General features: G+C 43.5%; 1 protein-coding gene across 1 annotated transcript; it reads left to right on the forward strand.

Annotated features, from left to right (window-relative positions):
• Window positions 1-2589: 2589 nt before the first annotated feature.
• LOC310661239 (uncharacterized protein) lies at window positions 2590-10074 on the forward strand. The gene has a single exon (XM_083406999.1). It carries the CDS (start codon window positions 3160-3162, stop codon window positions 9952-9954), a length of 6795 nt encoding a protein of 2264 aa, XP_083263125.1. The 5' UTR covers window positions 2590-3159; the 3' UTR covers window positions 9955-10074.
• Window positions 10075-16432: the final 6358 nt, after the last annotated feature.

Genomic DNA, 16432 nt, shown 5'->3' on the forward strand with positions numbered 1-16432 from the left:
CCCCTTTCAGAGGCACAATCACTCTACTTTATACTTCTTGTGAATTATGGCCCACTGTCAGGGACTGGGCAGAGGAGGAATGGTGGAGACCACCTTCCCAGCCTGAACTTTCCACAGAAGAAGAAGACAGTATAGGTTTACAGCAGTGGTTTGCAGAGGTCACAGTTCAGAGGCAGATGAGGGTAAAAGTTGGGAAATAATGGGAGAGGAGGAGGCATAGCCAGGGCAGCTGGCTGACACATTATCACTAAAAAAATTAAAAAATTGTCCAGTAGCACCTTAAAAGGTAAACGGACCCCTGACTGTTAGGTCCAGTCACGAACGACTCTGGGGTTGCGGCGCTCATCTCGCTTTATTGGCCGAGGGAGCCGGTATACAGCTTCCGGGTCATGTGGCCAGCAGGACTAAGCCGTTTCTGGCGAAACCAGAGCAGCACACAGAAACACTATTTACCTTCCTGCCGGAGCGGTACGTAGTTATCTACTTGCACTTTGACATGCTTTTGAACTGCTAGGTTGGCAGGAGCTGGGACCGAGCAACAGGAGCTCACCCCGTCACGGGGATTCGAACTACCGACCTTCCAATCGGCAAGCCCTGGGCTCTGTGGTTTAGACCACAGTGCCCTAAACGTGTCCATAGCACCTTAGAGACCAACTAAGTTTGTTCTGGGTATAAGCTTTCGTGTGCATGCACACTTCTTCAGATACACTGAAACAGAAGTAACCAGTGGGAGGGTGGGGTGGGATTTTTCTCAGAAGGGTAGTAGGAGATGGATGATTTTTATTTATTTCAACTGCGTCAGACCAACACAGCTACCTACCTGAACCACTTTATAACTAGAAAGCATTCCAGACCCCCCCCCTTCTCCCAGAACCCGGCGAGCCTTAAAAGCAAAGGGCTTTGAGACAGATGGCCCTAAGCAACAACTGTAAGATGGGTGGTGCTGTTGACGAAGGAGGAAGGAGCAGAGAAGGTGGGTGGAGATTTATTCGGAGCAACACCATTACTCCAAGAGGCTGCATTTCTAAGCCTCTCTCTGTGAATATTGAATAAACAACATTGGCAAGAACTTTCCTTGTCTTATCCATTCCTGGCAACCTACCGTGGGGGGGTTGGATCCTCTGAAGCCTGACACCCACTATGATTCAATATCCTTAGACATCCCCGCTTCCTGAGGAATTCTTCACAAGCTTATTCACAAGCTTAGTTATATCAGTTTATTCAAGAGTCACTTTGATCAAATTGATAGTTGTACTTGGATCTCTGAAAATTTTAGACCTAACCATAATTCTCAATATGTTCAGTTTTGTGAGCCCCAGTCTGAATCAGGCCACCCAGATTCAGGTTTCCCATGTCAGACAAGGCTTCTTCCTGGTGGACTGTTGCAGTCCAAAATAACGGAAATTATATGCAAGTCAAATATTAGGGTATTTTTGATATTTTATCTTCATTTAATAGTCCTCGCATCTCCATGCATCTAAAAATTTGCTTCAAACAATAAAGACCTGTAGGCCTAAATAGGCCCTCAAAGACCAAATCATTTTTTTAAAAGTTTTTTAAAACAGACATAATTGCTCCAAATTGTTTTAGGCCAATGTCCAGCATTGCAAAATTTTTTTTATTATTATTATTATTATTATTATTATTATCAGCAGCAGCCACCCATCTGACTGGGTTGCCCCAGCTACTCTGGGTAGCTTCCAACAAAATATTAAAAATACAATAAATATCAAACATTAAATCTAGGGTTGCCTTCAAATGACTTCTAAAAGTCCAATAGTTGTTTATTTCCTTGACATTTGATGGGAGGGCGTTCCACAGGGCGGGCACCACTATCGAGAAGGCCCTCTGTCTGGTTCCCTGTAACGTCACTTCTCTCAGTGAGGGCACTGCTAGGAGACCCTTGGAGTTGAACAATGGAGGTTGGGCAAGGCTGTTTAGGGCTTTAAAGGTCAGCACCAACACTTTGAATTGTGCTTGGAAACTTACTGGGAGCCAATGCAGATCCTTTAGGAATGGTGTTATATGGTGCTGGTGGCCGCTCCCAATCACCAGTCTAGCTGCCGCCTTCTGGATTAGTGGTAGTTTCTGAATCACTTTCAAAGGTAGCCCCACGTGGACCACATTGCAGTATTCCAAGCGGGAGATAACCAGAGCATGTACTACTCTGGCAAGAGTCTTTTTGTTTTCCAATCTGGCATTCAGTTCCTTGGTTCATTTATTATTTATTTATTTATTTATTAGCCAGTCTTCATCCTAAGGTCCCAGGATGGGTTGCAGAATTAAAAAACAGTATTAAAAACAATTTAAAGCAATGCTTTAACAAACAATCTAACAATGCTCACCTAATGTCAAATAGATAACCCTGTGCAGTGGTACCTCAGGTTAAGTACTTAATTCGTTCCAGAGGTCTGTTCTTAACCTGAAACTGTTCTTAACCTGAAGCACCACTTTAGCTAATGGGGCCTCCTGCTGCCGCCGTGCCGCCAGAGCCCGATTTCTGTTCTTATCCTGACGCAAAGTTCTTAACCTGAAGCACTATTTCTGGGTTAGCGGAGTGTGTAACCTGAAGCGTATGTAACCCGAGGTACCAGTGTACACAGTATATTCATGTATCATTGTATAAAGCATACCAGTTCCTGAGTTACAATGAAGTCAGAAATCAGTGTCTCATAATTTTTCAAGAAGAGAAGCATGATGCTGATGGGATATTCCAGAAAGTGAGCAAGCTGCAGTTTTCCATCTAATGATGTAAACAACTTCTTCTTTTTGATTGTAAGTATTTTTGTGCAGGTGAAAAATCAGTAAAAACTACTATTCATACCATTAAACATAGCATATAAATGAAAAAGAAAGGACTATAGGCAATTGTTGGCATTACATGACCTTAAGAACTTGCCTCAAAATTCCAGTGATGATGAGACTGATGACATCACAAAATCTCCCTTTGTTATTGAGTCTTTAAGACTCAGTTTTGGCACATTAAGAAATAGTTGTAGATATAGAAGTAGGGCCATGGCAGAGAGGAATTATGAGGGCCTTTTTCCATCAGGCCACTCATAAACTTAATAACTAAACTCTCAAGCCAGCTTCCATAAAGTCTTCCTTCCTTTCTAAGGCCCAACTATCTCCTGCATCTGTTCATCTTTTCCCTTCATCATGGATCCAAGAAAAGTTCACAGTGACACACATGACCAGGTCAAGCCTTACTTGAACTTAGCTAATTCTGAAGATCGAGTCTTCCTTCGGGAATCATTAGGAAACATAAATAATTCCTTACTACATACAACAAACAACATTTGTGTAGGTGAAGCTGGTGATAAGCTTCTGAAAGATCCAAGCAAGGAGAACAATTTTGAGGCTTGTAGTGAGGAAATGGAACAATGTCAGAACAATATCCACGAACTGGGATGCAATAGCCTGAAAGTAACTGAAGAGATGAGGAATCAAATCAATGAAAAGTGTAAGGAGGCATTAGAAGTCCTAGCTAAAGGTGAACTTCAGAAAGCAGTTCATTTGTTCACTGAAGCCATTGAGTTGAATCCACATATTCCTAGTTCCTACATTAACCGAGCCAATATCTTTATGCAGTTGCAGGAGGCACAGGCTGCCATTAAAGACTGTGACATAGCCATTGAACTGAATCCCAAATCAGCAGAGTCATTCAGACTGCGAGGGAAAGCATTCCAGAATTTGGGGCATTGGGAAGAGGCAGCCTGTGATCTTGCTTTAGCTTCTAGACTGGAGTATGAAGAAGAAGCCAATGCTGTGGTAAGAAGATTGAAGTTAGGGTTTCAAAGGATTTCTGAGACACGTGCAAAGTGTGCCTTAAGATACAAGGAATCTGAGTTACTGGAGCGGGTTAAGAATGTAGAGGCAACTTCAAAGGATGATGAAGAAGATCAGAGAGAGAACGATTTTAGCACACCATTGGAGAATGAAACAGCAAATGGCAAACTAGATCATGAGGATGAGTTCCAATACATGCTAAATGAAAATGTGGAGACAGTTGAGATGTGGAAGCAAACCAATGAAAAAAAGAAAGAAGCCTTTGATGCAGTGGATAAAGGTGAACTGCAAAGAGCCATTGACCTGTTCACTGAAGCTATTGAATTAAACCCCCAGTGTGCTAACTTGTATGTTTGCCGAGCCAGTACCTTTCTAAAGCTCCGTATGCCACATGCTGCCATAAGCGACTGCAATCAAGCTATAAAAATAAACCCTGATGCAGCATTACCATATAAGTGGCGCGGGGGCGCATTTCATCTGTTAGGATGCTTACAGGAGGCCGCTAAAGATCTTTCTTTGGCCTGTCAGTTGGATTATGATGAAAATACATATACCATGTTGAAGGAGGTAGAAGCAGAGACCCAGTCATTCACTCAATGTTGGAGAAAGCATGAAGAAAAATGTAATACGGAATCATTTACGGAAAAGATGGAAAGGATGAAAGAAGCCCTTGTGGACCCAGAGAGTACACAGACAAAGATTCCATTGAAAACACCAAAACACCAAGATACCATTTCAGAAGAACAAGAAAGGAGAAAATTTAAACTCTCCAAAGAAAAGGAAGTTCCATATGATCATGCCCAAGAACATGAACCATTTATTCATTTTCCAGAGGAAGAATGCAAAGCCTGTCCTCTGTATGCTGCAGAACAGGAAAAAGGTCAACTCATAGCACATGAAAAATACGAAACATCTGATGTTCAGGAACTAGAGAATCAGAAGGGAACTAAGAGTGATTCTGAATGCATTAAATCAGAGAGTGAGGAGAGTGAATTGGAGATTGATACTGAAGAGGTGATTGAACCAGATGAAGATGTTCCTCAAGAGATGGGAGATGAAAACTTGAAAGTAACAGAGGAAATGCGAAAACAGGCCAGTGAAAAGAAAAGAGAAGCTATTGATGCAATCAATAAAGGTGAACTTCTTAAAGCTTTAGATCTGTTCACTGAAGCTATTAAGCTAAACCCACACCTTACCATTTTATATGCAAACCGAGCCAAGGTCTATATGAAGCTTCAGAAACCAAATGCTGCAATTAGGGACTGTGACAAAGCCATACAGATCAACCCTGATTCGGCTCAGCCCTACAAGTGGAGAGGAAGAGCATTGCAGCTACTTGGTTACTGGCAGAGGGCTGCTAAAGACCTAGCCTTGGCCTGCCAATTGGATTATGATGAAGAATCCTATGCCATGTTGAAGGAGATACAGCCAAAGGCTCAGAAAATTGCAAAATACTGGCGAAAGCATGAGCGGAAACTTGAGAAAAAGAAGTACAAGGAGCTTCTAGAAAGCCTTCACAAAGTTTGTGAGAAGCATGAAAGACCACAAAGTATACTTGCAGGGTTAGAAAGTGATGACAAGGTAGCCACTGAAGACCAGAGAAGGGCTTGGAAGGAAACCATGAAGGAATGGCAGGGAGTCAGACACTCCGTCCTAAGGAAACAGGAGGGAATGTCCCAGGAAGAGGTGGGAAGAAGTCTGCAAGAAAGCATATGGGTACAATATAGGTCTTTTGAAAAGGAGACTGATGAACAAGAAAACTTTCAGCAGAAGCTACTGAAGGAGCAAGAAAGAGTTCAGCACAAGGAAGTCAAATACCAGGGAACAATCCATCAGAAAGAGCTGGAGGAACAGTTAAGAGCCCTTCAGCAGGAACTTGAGGAAAAGCTTAGAGCTTATCAAGAAGAACTGGATGAAGAGGAAAATTCTCTGAGAAGGTTATTAGAAGAACAGGAAAAATCACATCAGAAGTTACTCTATCAGCAAGAAAAAGCTTACAAAGTGATCCTAGAAGAGCAGGCAAAAGCTCAGCTGCTAGCTATGGAGGAACTAGAAAGAGCTCAGCAAGCAGCTCTGGAGGAACTGGCAAAAGCTCGACTGACAGTCCTGGGGGAACAGGAAAGAGCTCAGCAACAAGCCCTTGAGGAAGAGGAGAGAGCTCTGAAAGCTCTGGAAAGTGCTCATAAGCAAGCACTGGAAGAACAGAAGAAAGCTCATGTGGTTGCCATGGAAGAACAGAAACTGGCACACAAAAAATCTCTAGAAGAAAAGATGATGGCTGAGGCAGCTCTGGAAGAACTCCAGAGAACTCAAAGGAAGTTTCAAGAAGAGCGAGAAATGGCTGAAAAGAAAACAATTGAAGAAAAAGAAAAAGCTCAGAAGACGCTAGAAAAAATAGAAAGTGTTCAAAAGAAGGCTGTGGAGGAACAGGAAAGAGCCCAGAAAGCCCTAGAAGCTTTAGAATTTGCTCATAAACAGGCTCTGGAGCAGCAGAAAAAAGCTCAGATGGCCATCATGGAAAAAGAGCAAGCACAGAAAAAATCTCTAGAAGAAACAAGTATGTCTGAAGGAGCCCAGGAAGAACTAACAAGGGCTAAAAGAAAGGTCCTGCACAATCAGGAAATGCCAGAGAAGAAAGCAATGGAAGAAAGAAGGGTGCTTCAGAGAGGCCTAGAAGAATTAGGCATTGCTCAGAAGAAGGCTGTGGAGGACCAAGAAAGAGCCCAGAAAGCTCTGGAAGCTCTGGAAAGAGCTCATAAGCAGGCACTGGAGGAACAGGAGCAAGCACAGAAAAAAGCTCTTAAAGAAAAGAAGATGGCTGAGGCAGCTTTAGAAGAACTCTCAAGGGCTCAGAGAAAGATCCAAGAAGAGCAGGAAAGGGCTGAAAAGAAAGCAATGCAAGAAAGAGTGGCACTTCAGAAAAGACGAGAAGAATTAGAGATTGCTCAAAAGAAGGCATTGAAGGAACAGGAGAGAGCTCAGAAAGCTCAGAAAGCTCTGGAAAGAGCTCATCAGCAGGCGCTGGAGGAACAGAAGAAAGCCCAAGTAGCAGCCATGGAAGAGCAGAACCGAGCCCAGAAAAAAGCTCTAGAAGAAAAGAAGATGGCTGAGGCAGCCATGGAACAACTCCTAGGGATTCAGAGAAAAGTCCAAGAAGAGCAGGAAAGGGCTGAGAAAAAAACAGTGGAAGAAAGAGAGGTACTTCAAAAGAGCCAAGAAGAATTAGAGTTTGCTAAGAAGGCCGCCCTGGAAGAACAGGAGAGAGCTCAGAAAGCTCTGGAAGCTCTGGAAAGAGCACATCAGCAGGCCCTGGAGGAACAGAAGAAAGCTCAGGCGGCAGCCATGGAGGAACAGGAACTAGCACAAAAGAAATATCTAGAAGAAAAAAAGATGGCAGAGGAAGCCCTGGAAAAACTCTTGACGAAGGTTAAAATAGAACAGGAAATGGTTGAGAAAAGAGCAATGGCAGAAGAAGAGAGAGCTGAGAAGACTAAAAAAGAATTAGACATTGCTCAGAAGAAGGCTCTTGAGGACTTGGAGACAGCCAGAAAAAAGGCCAGGGAGGACGAGGAAAGAGCCCAGAATGCTCTGGAAGCTCTGGAAAGAGCTCATAAGCAGGCATTGCAGGAACATGAGCAAGCACAGAAAAAAGCTCTTAAAGAGAAGAAGAGGGCTGAGGCAGCTCTAGAAGAACTCTCGAGGGCTCAGAGAAAGTTCCAAGAAGAGCAGGAAAGGGCTGAGAAGAAAGCAATGCAAGAAAAACGAGTTCTTCAGAAGAGCCGAGAGGAATTAGAGATTGCCCAAAAGAAGGCACTGCAGGAACAGGAAAGAGCTCAGAAAGCTCTGGAGGCTCTGGAACGAGCTCGTAAGCAATCATTGGAGGAACAGAAGAAAGCCGAGGTGGTAGCCATGGAAAAACAAGATCAAGCCCAAAAAAAAGCTCTAGAAGAAAAGAAGAGGACTGAGGCAGCCATGGAACAACTCCTGAGAGTGCAAAGAAAGTTTCAAGAAGAGCAGGAAATAGCTGAAAAGAAAGCAGTGGAAGAAAAAGAATTACTTCAGAAGGACCTAGAAGAATTAGGGATCGCAAAGAAGAAGGCTCTAGAGGAACAGGAGAGAGCTCAGAAAGCTCTGGAAGCTCTGGAAAGAGCACATCAGCAGGCCCTGGAGGAACAGAAGAAAGCCCAGGCGGCAGCCATGGAAGAACAGGAACTAGCACAAAAGAAATATCTAGAAGAAAAAAAGATGGCAGAGGAAGCCCTGGAAAAACTCTTGACGAAGGTTAAAAAAGAACAGAAAATGACTGAGAAAAGAGCAATGGCAGAAGAAGAGAAGGCTGAGAAGACTAAAAAAGAATTAGAATTTGCTCAGAAGAAGGCCCTTGAGGACTTGGAGACAGCCAGAAAAAAGGCCAGGGAGGACGAGGAAAGAGCCCAGAATGCTCTGGAAGCTCTGGAAAGAGCTCATAAGCAGGCACTGCAGGAACAGGAGCAAGCACAGAAAAAAGCTCTTAAAGAGAAGAAGAGGGCTGAGGCAGCTCTAGAAGAACTCTCGAGGGCTCAGAGAAAGTTCCAAGAAGAGCAGGAAAGGGCTGAGAAGAAAGCAATGAGAGAGAAAGAGGTAGCTCAGAAGCCGCTAGAAGAGTTAGAGATTGCCCAAAAGAAGGCAGTGGAGGAGCAGGAGAAAGCGCAAAAAGCTTTGGAGGCTCTGGAAAGAGCTCATCAGCAGGCACTGCAGGAACAGGAGGAAGCCCAGTTGGCAGCCATGAAAGAACAGGAACTAGCACAAAAAAAGTCTCTAGAAGAAAAAAAGATGGCAGAGGCAGCCCTGGAAGAACTCTTAAGGACTCAGAAGACATTCCAAGAGGAGCAGGAAAGGGCTGAGGAGAAAACGATGAGAGAAAAAGAGGGAGTTCAGAAGCTCTTAAAAGAATTAGACATTGCTCAAAAGAAGGCCCTGGAGGAAAATAAAAGAGCTCAACAGAAGGCCTTAGAGGAACAAAGGATAGCCCAGCAGGCTATGGAAGAGCTGGAGAGAGCACATGCTAAGTCTATAGAGGAACAGCAGAGAGCTCAGATGATAGCCTTTGAAGAACAGCAGAAAACTAAGATGATGCATATTGAACTGGAGGAAACTCGGAACAAAGTGTTGGAGGAACAAGAAAGAGCACAGAAGAGAGCTGTAGAGGAACAAGTGAAAGCTCAACATATTATAGAGGAATTGACAAAAGTTCAAAAGTCAGCTCTGGAGGAACAAGAAAGAGCTAGGAAGGCAGCCCTAGCAGAGCAGCAGAGAGCGGAGATTATGCTTAAGGAGCTGGAGGAAAGACACAGAAAAACCTTGGAAGAACAGGAAATCATACAAAAGAAGGCCCTTGAGCAACAAGAAAGAGCCCATCTTGCAACAGAGCAGTTAGCAAAAGCTCAAAAGTCAGCTCTTGAGGAACAAGAAAGAGCTAGGAAGACAGCCCTGGCAGAGCAGCAGAGAGCCGAGAAGATGCTTAAGGAGCTGGAGGAAAGACAGAGAAAAGAACGGCAAAGAACACAGAAGAAGACTGCTGAGCAACAAGAAAGGGTTCGTCTTGCTCTGGAGACATTGGCAAAGGCTCAAAAGTCAGCTCTGGAGGAACAAGAAAGAACCCGGAAGGCAGCCCTAGCAGAGCAGCAGAAAGCTGAAATGATGCTTAAGGAGCTGGAAGAAAAACAGAGCAAAGAACGGCAAAGAATGCAGAAGAAGGCCCTTGAGCAACAAGAAAGGGCCCATCTTGCTATGGAGGAATTGGCAAAGGGTCGAAAGGCAGCTCTGGAGGAACAAGGGAAGGCTCTGAAGAAGGCCCTGGAAGAACAGAAGGCAACTGCAAAGGGCACAGTAGAATTGGAGGGAGCACAGAAAAAGGCCTTGGAGGAAACAGAAGCACAGAATAAAAATCCATCACAAATTCAGGAACCTGTTTTTAAAAGGATTCATGAGGCATGCAAGTTCATACAGAAACTAGGTGCTACTGAGCCAGAAGGAGCTCATAGAAAGCTCTGTGTTGAGCAAGGAAAGGCTCGCAAGAACCTAGAACAGAAAGAACACCAGCAACCACAGAGGGGCCCGGATCATGACAAGAGTTCACGAAGGCCATTCTCGGACTCTGTTTTGGACTTTTTCCAAACAGATTAAATTCCAGAACTGATCCTGAATGAGGGTTAGGGAGGGGAAAAGATGGACTGAATTTGAAAGTCATCTGCAGGTACTGTGTTAATGAAAGTAAAACTGGGAAGGAAGGAAAAAGAAGAGAAATGTTTCTATTTTTAAAGTGTTCCCATACACACAGTATTATTATTTTTTGGATTAAATCATTCCTGTCCACACAGCAGCACTGGGTCCTCCAACAGACAGATAGTCATGAATGCACAATGTTTTTTCATATCATCATAAGTGCCTCGGGGCTTAATTCCTGAGCAGGAGTTGGTTGGTTCCTCCTCAGTCACTACAAATAGCATCTAGGAAGCACCTGAGCTTTTTGACAGTTGATCAGATTTAAAAAATAAAAGATTCCATTTTCTATCCAGTGTTTTAAACATTAACTAATATTTTTCAAAATATTACAATATTTTCCCCTGCTCAAATGCTTCCCTATCACCCATGACAGATTTATTTATTTATTTTAGAAACACAGGATGCGGATGAACAGAATATTTAAGGCACAATTAGAAAATGGGTAAAATAAAACAATTGGCTTCTTAGTTTGAGTATTTTCAAGACTCATTCTGATTCAAATAAACATTTCAACCCCTTCTCTGAGTGGGAGCCTCTTTCCCTTGCTCCTTTCCTCAGTCTATGAGGTAAGAAATCTACAAATATTTGGTTAATCTCCAGTTTCTCTCAATGCTGTTTCTACAATGGAAAGAAATGTGTTGGTATTTTCCTCCCATCCTATCCCATCCTAACATCCTATGTTAAGGGGACCGAATGGACAGACCGCTTTGAAAAGGGCCATGATGCACATTCAGGGCCTCTAATCTAATGTGGAGACCGGTTGTGGTTTTGGTATCAAGAAAATTCCACTAAAGTTAGGAGACAATCCCCAATGAACAGGTTTCAGATTTCCAGCCTCCAAACCTACTCTTATCCGCCAGGGAATCATAGAATCATAGAGATAGATAGATAGATAGTTTATTACAGCCATAGGCCCATATTCAGTACATCATACAGCAACACAGGTATAACAAGATAAAATTAATAAAAATTACGTTAAAATCAAGTACATCTCATAGAATCATAGGACTGTAGAGCTGGAAGGGACCACGAGCTCATCTAGTCCTTGACCTGCAATGCAGGAATCTTTTTGCCCAACGTGGGACTCAAACCCGTAATCCTGAGTCTCATGCTCTGTCCACTGAGCTATAGAATTTGATAATAAAACAATAACTGAATGTAGTGCTTTTTTTGGGGGGGGAGACTCGGGGAGACGCATACCCCTAAGCATTTTGTGAATCTAATGGGAGAAGAAACTAATATTTTAAAGAAAAAAATAGTTTCTTCTCTAGCACTGTGAATTGTCAGTTCTGTTGCTACACCCGATGGCGGCCTCATTTCCTTTTACAGTGTTTCCTGAGTCTCAGATGGAAGCGAGCATTCAATGTGTGGAGCAGTGTACTGTATTTATTTTTCCCAATTTGAAATATAAAATGGTGGTTTTCTTGAGTCAAAATGAGAGTACCCCTAAACATTCTTTTTAGAAAAAAGGACTGAATGTACTTTATAGATTAAGGAAGAATTATGAAATAATGAGTTTTCTCACACCATACTTTTCACTGTACAGCCAGAAACAAAACTGCTAAGACAGCTGTTAAGGCATCCTGCATGTACATATATTTGAAATGATTGACATCAGAATCCTTTTCCCCCCCATATTGCAACCCAGTGTCCTCTTTGAGATGCTAAGATTAAAACACTGGATACACCCTAGTTATTATTGTTTTAGAAAAATTCAGAGTGTTTTAAAATAATGCACATTCTCATTTTGATGAAGTATGGATCTTCTTGCCAGATTCTGATTTTTAACCACAGTCTAGATATTGGGGGGGGGGGGGGTGAGTTTGTAATAGTGGGACTTCAAAATACAAACTCCACTTACACCCCACACTCCCTGCTATGAGTGCCCTGAATCCACTCTTTTCAAATTTAGGTTTGGCACAAAATGGGACCACACCAGCAAGGCTGAGAGTGGGGTCTTGCTGTCTGGGGGACCTCCACACACATTGCCCAGGCGTGCACCCTGGAGAGGTCACTTCAGTGCTGCTAACACAGCAAAAACAATGCAGGAGGCAGTAACAAAATGGGGTTTGCCCCCACTGCTAGCCAGCCTCCTGTGCCAGTTCCCTCCTTCCCAGGCAAAATAACACCACCCATCCTTCCTTTTTCTGTCATGAGAAGAGGTATTTGGGAGGAAAGAGGGCTCTTTAGATACAGGAAATAACTTTCCAACCATTTGTTAACTGGAACTGATGCTCCTGAACATGGTTTGTCCATGTTATTGCCTGCAAATTTTTCTTTCTTTCCCTGAAATCTAAACTTAATCAGGAGACAATTGTAGGAAATGGACCACAGGACTGAAAATTAACTGTGACCCTTCACCTGATAATATGCTTTTCTCAATGTATTTTCTCAACAATTAGCATTTCTGAAATGCTAGTGTCTATTAGCATAAAGCTCCTGTATAGTGTGCTCTACATGTATACGTTATGCGTAATGGACAGCTGCTTATCCGGGATAAAAATTGGTAGCCATTTCTCATAAATGACAGTGTCCAAGACAGTATGGTGCAGTTTGCACCCCATTATCACCATAGCAACCAAAACATGTTTATTGAAAGGAGAGTGCCATATATTAATATTCTTACATTCCAAGTATTGGCACCCGGTGGCATCGTAGCCCAGTTATAAAACAATAATAGTGCTCCCTTGAACCTCAATAATACTTTTATAGAAGTAACTTTCATTTCACAGCAGATTGGAAATGTACATTTTTACTAACAAACTGATTTTCTACTGTACAAAATGTGCTGTGGGTCTGCAGAAGATCTTCCTGAGTTGAGCTGAGCTTCTAAAATCATTTCCAGCTGCTGCCCCTGAATTGACCATCTGTCACTCCAGTTGGCACAGGCTCAAGGAGAATTGCTCCCATACTTGTGCTCAGGCCCCCAAGCCAAGCACACTTGGATGACTTCCATCTCCAAACTCAAACTCACTGAAGAGGTATCCTTCCCATCATGATTCCACCTCCCAATGGGTCAACTGAGGGGAGGCAGAAGGAGCCTCTCTTCTCCAGAATTGTGCTTTTTGGCATTGATGATTAAGGAGATCTCAAACTACAGTTCCTGGGATTCTTCGGGGGAAGCATTGTGCTTTAAATGTATGGTGTGGACATGAGTATAGCGAGGGAGAAGCCTAGAGGTGGATCATAGCTGCAAGCAGCCATAGAACAAACAATCTAGGTATCCCTACTAAGAGAGAAGGTGGGAGGGACGCATTTCACATCCCACCAGCCCCTGCTTTTGGTCCAAATACAGCTCTTTTGGGTTCTGCCAGCACTTGCTTAGTTTTATCCTTCGCTTCCTTTCACTCCAGTTAAATCAAATCCCAGTCTTCCTCGCAATACATCTTTTGTCGAAACCTTTTCTCCTAGTTGCTGGACTCTGATTCTTTGTTTCCTGTCAGTCCCCGCAATCCGGACCTGCTGGGCACCTTGATCTGTCATGGTTCTGGCCAATCCACAAAGCTGCAAGGGACAGGCGTGGGCTGTGGTCACTGCAGGCAGTCCTGGCCATAAAGCTACTTCCCACACTCCCTGTTGTCCCGTAGAGCCCTGGGCAGAGAGCCCAGGAAACCAGAGTCTGGACAAACCTCCGCATATCAATACAAACAGCATGAACTGGGGGAAATCTAATCAAAACCAGCCACAATTTTATGCCCTTCTTAATTCTTGATCTTTTTCTGTGTTGATGGTTTCAGCAGTTAGTGAAGTATATATATATATATATTTAAGGCAGCTGTGTTCTGAATCTTGAAATAATTCTCCACTTTCTCATGCTTGAAGGGTTAGTTTTGAATGTGAAACAGAAATTCAAGATTGTGAAAATGGAATTAGTTACTATGGCTCTTTATAGAAGTCTTTATGCTGTAACCAGCTGCTTCCTCTCTTTAACCAGACGTGGGTTGTTGTTGTTGTTGTTGTTGTTGTTGTTGTTGTTGTTGTTGTTGTGCAGTGTCTTTATAGGGAGGTACTGAATATCTGAGAATGAAGCCACCTAGTTTTCCTCTCATGCCTACAATAAATGTAGCCAACTACTGTTTCTCTGGGAGAAGTTGGGGGAACACACAGCAACTATAGCAATCTGGAAGCAATTAAGCTAATATCTGACCATTCTACTGGGCAGCTATACAGGTTCTTCCATTCAAAGGGTGGGCAGTTAATCAATCCAGCTATTAAGATCTTTCTCTGTAAAATCATTGCCCAAATACTCTACGGGGCTGAGATATGGGGAACTGATGTTACATCTGAAATAAAGGCCCTACAAAATAAATTTATGAGGCAGATTTTGGGGCTTCCCTGTGGGACACCGGCAACCCACCTCAGAGCTGAGTTGGGCCTCCCCTCGCTAGCAGCCAGAACTGATCTAGCCTATCTGAGGTATTGGCACAGGCTAAACGCCTTCAAGGATCACCCCCTTACTACGCTCTGCTGGTTAGAGCAACTAAGGACAGGGGGCTGGGCACAAAAGTGCCAAGATAAGCTTAGGGTTTATAATCTTCAAATGGAGAACTTCTTAGTCCTTACCCACATGACCTTAGAAATTGGATTTTTGATCACGATGCCAACCAAAACAGAGCATCCATAATTGCCGCCCGTTACCCCACTTAAAGGTAAAGGTAAAGGTACCCCTGCCCGTACGGGCCAGTCTTGACAGACTCTAGGGTTGTGCGCCCATCTCACTCAAGAGGCCGGGAGCCAGCGCTGTCCGAAGACACTTCCGGGTCACGTGGCCAGCGTGACATCGCTGCTCTGGCGAGCCAGAGCCGCACACGGAAACGCCGTTTACCTTCCCGCTAGTAAGCGGTCCCTATTTATCTACTTGCACCCGGGGGTGCTTTCGAACTGGTAGGTTGGCAGGCGCTTGGACCGAGCAGCGGGTGCGCACCCCACCGCGGGGATTCGAACCGCCGACCATACGATCGGCAAGTCCTAGGTGCTGAGGCTTTAACCCACAGCGCCACCCGCGTAAGACAATCACTCAAGGCCCCATTATCTTGAGACACTGACCTTCCCACAACTTTGTAGAACTAAGATTCCAATAGATGCCCTCAGCATATTTAGAGGGGAGATATCGGGGAATTTCTTACATGGATCGCAAATGTATATATGGATACAATCCGGGTAGAGGACATCACACACTATCTGCTGATTTGCCCCCTGTATACAACACCCAGAGGAAAATTTATATCGCCAATCCTTAATTGGCTTCCAGGTCGACCCACACAGATAAACATCTATATATTATACACCAGGTAGCCAATTTTGTGCTGGCAGCTAAGAAGCTCCGTTCCAGCTATGTGAATGCACTCCAATTTTAAATTTAATGTTGTAAATTTCGTTTTTTTTATGTTGTAAACAGCTTCAGGTTATGTTGTATGATTTTAGAGGAATGTCTTCCTTTTATTCTCTGTCATCCATTGTAAAGGCCTTTGGCTAGATATAATAAAATTAACTGCTCGTTAACCAGACATGGGCTGCTGTTGTTTTTTAACTGTGCAGTGTCTTTATATGGAGCTACTGAATATCTGAGAAGGAAGCCACCTTGTTTTCATCTTATGCCTATGATAAATGGAACAAACTACTATTTCTCTGGGAGAAGTTTGGGGAACACACAACAACTATAGTCACTATCTGGCACATAGCTAAAACTCCTTTAAATAAAGTGAAAAATCAGTAGGCTTAAGAGTGATTAACTTGGGTTGGGTTGGGTTGTGGCCAATGTATAACAATATAATCCAGCTTCCAGCTATCAGGGTTCTGCTTTTTACATGAGTAGAATGTGTGCTTTTATTTAAAATGCATCTCTGGGTTATTTGTGGGGCATAGGAATTTGTTCACACACACCCCCGCCCAAGATATAGTCCGGCCCATCACATGGTCTGAGTGACGGTGGACCAGCCCATGGCTGAAAAAGGTTGCTGATCCCTGCGCTATACTCTGGCATATGAGTTGCCAACATGATTTTATTTGTATATTGATAATTCTTTTAAATAGTTCCATGTGCTTCATCTTTGGAATTCTTTGATTCCACCCCCATTTTTATGCCCCTCCACAAATTTCCACTGATTTTGGTAGTAACAGCAAAAAGGTAAATAAAGTGGACATGGCAATAGGGTGAGCATAAAAACTTAAGCCACCCTGGCCAGCCCAGGACCCTGTGGGGGATGCAACTCACAATCAGATTATTATTTCATGAGCTGTAAGGGGGTGATAACTCCTCCTCAGCTGATCTGATTAGATCAGCAGAAGTGGGGAGATTGTGTGCCTGTTGGTGTAAGTGTGTGTCCTGTGTGCACATGAGTGTGCGGGGTGGCCACACCCACTGCTGGCAGACAACCCC

This window comes from Podarcis tiliguerta (assembly GCF_965153285.1).
Source record: "Podarcis tiliguerta genome assembly, chromosome: 12".
Classification (NCBI taxonomy): Eukaryota; Metazoa; Chordata; class Lepidosauria; order Squamata; family Lacertidae; genus Podarcis; species Podarcis tiliguerta.

What these genes read in the sequence shown, in the direction of transcription:
- LOC310661239 (XM_083406999.1), top strand. Translation starts at nt 3,160, where the DNA reads ATGGATCCAAGAAAAGTTCACAGTGACACACATGACCAGGTCAAGCCT.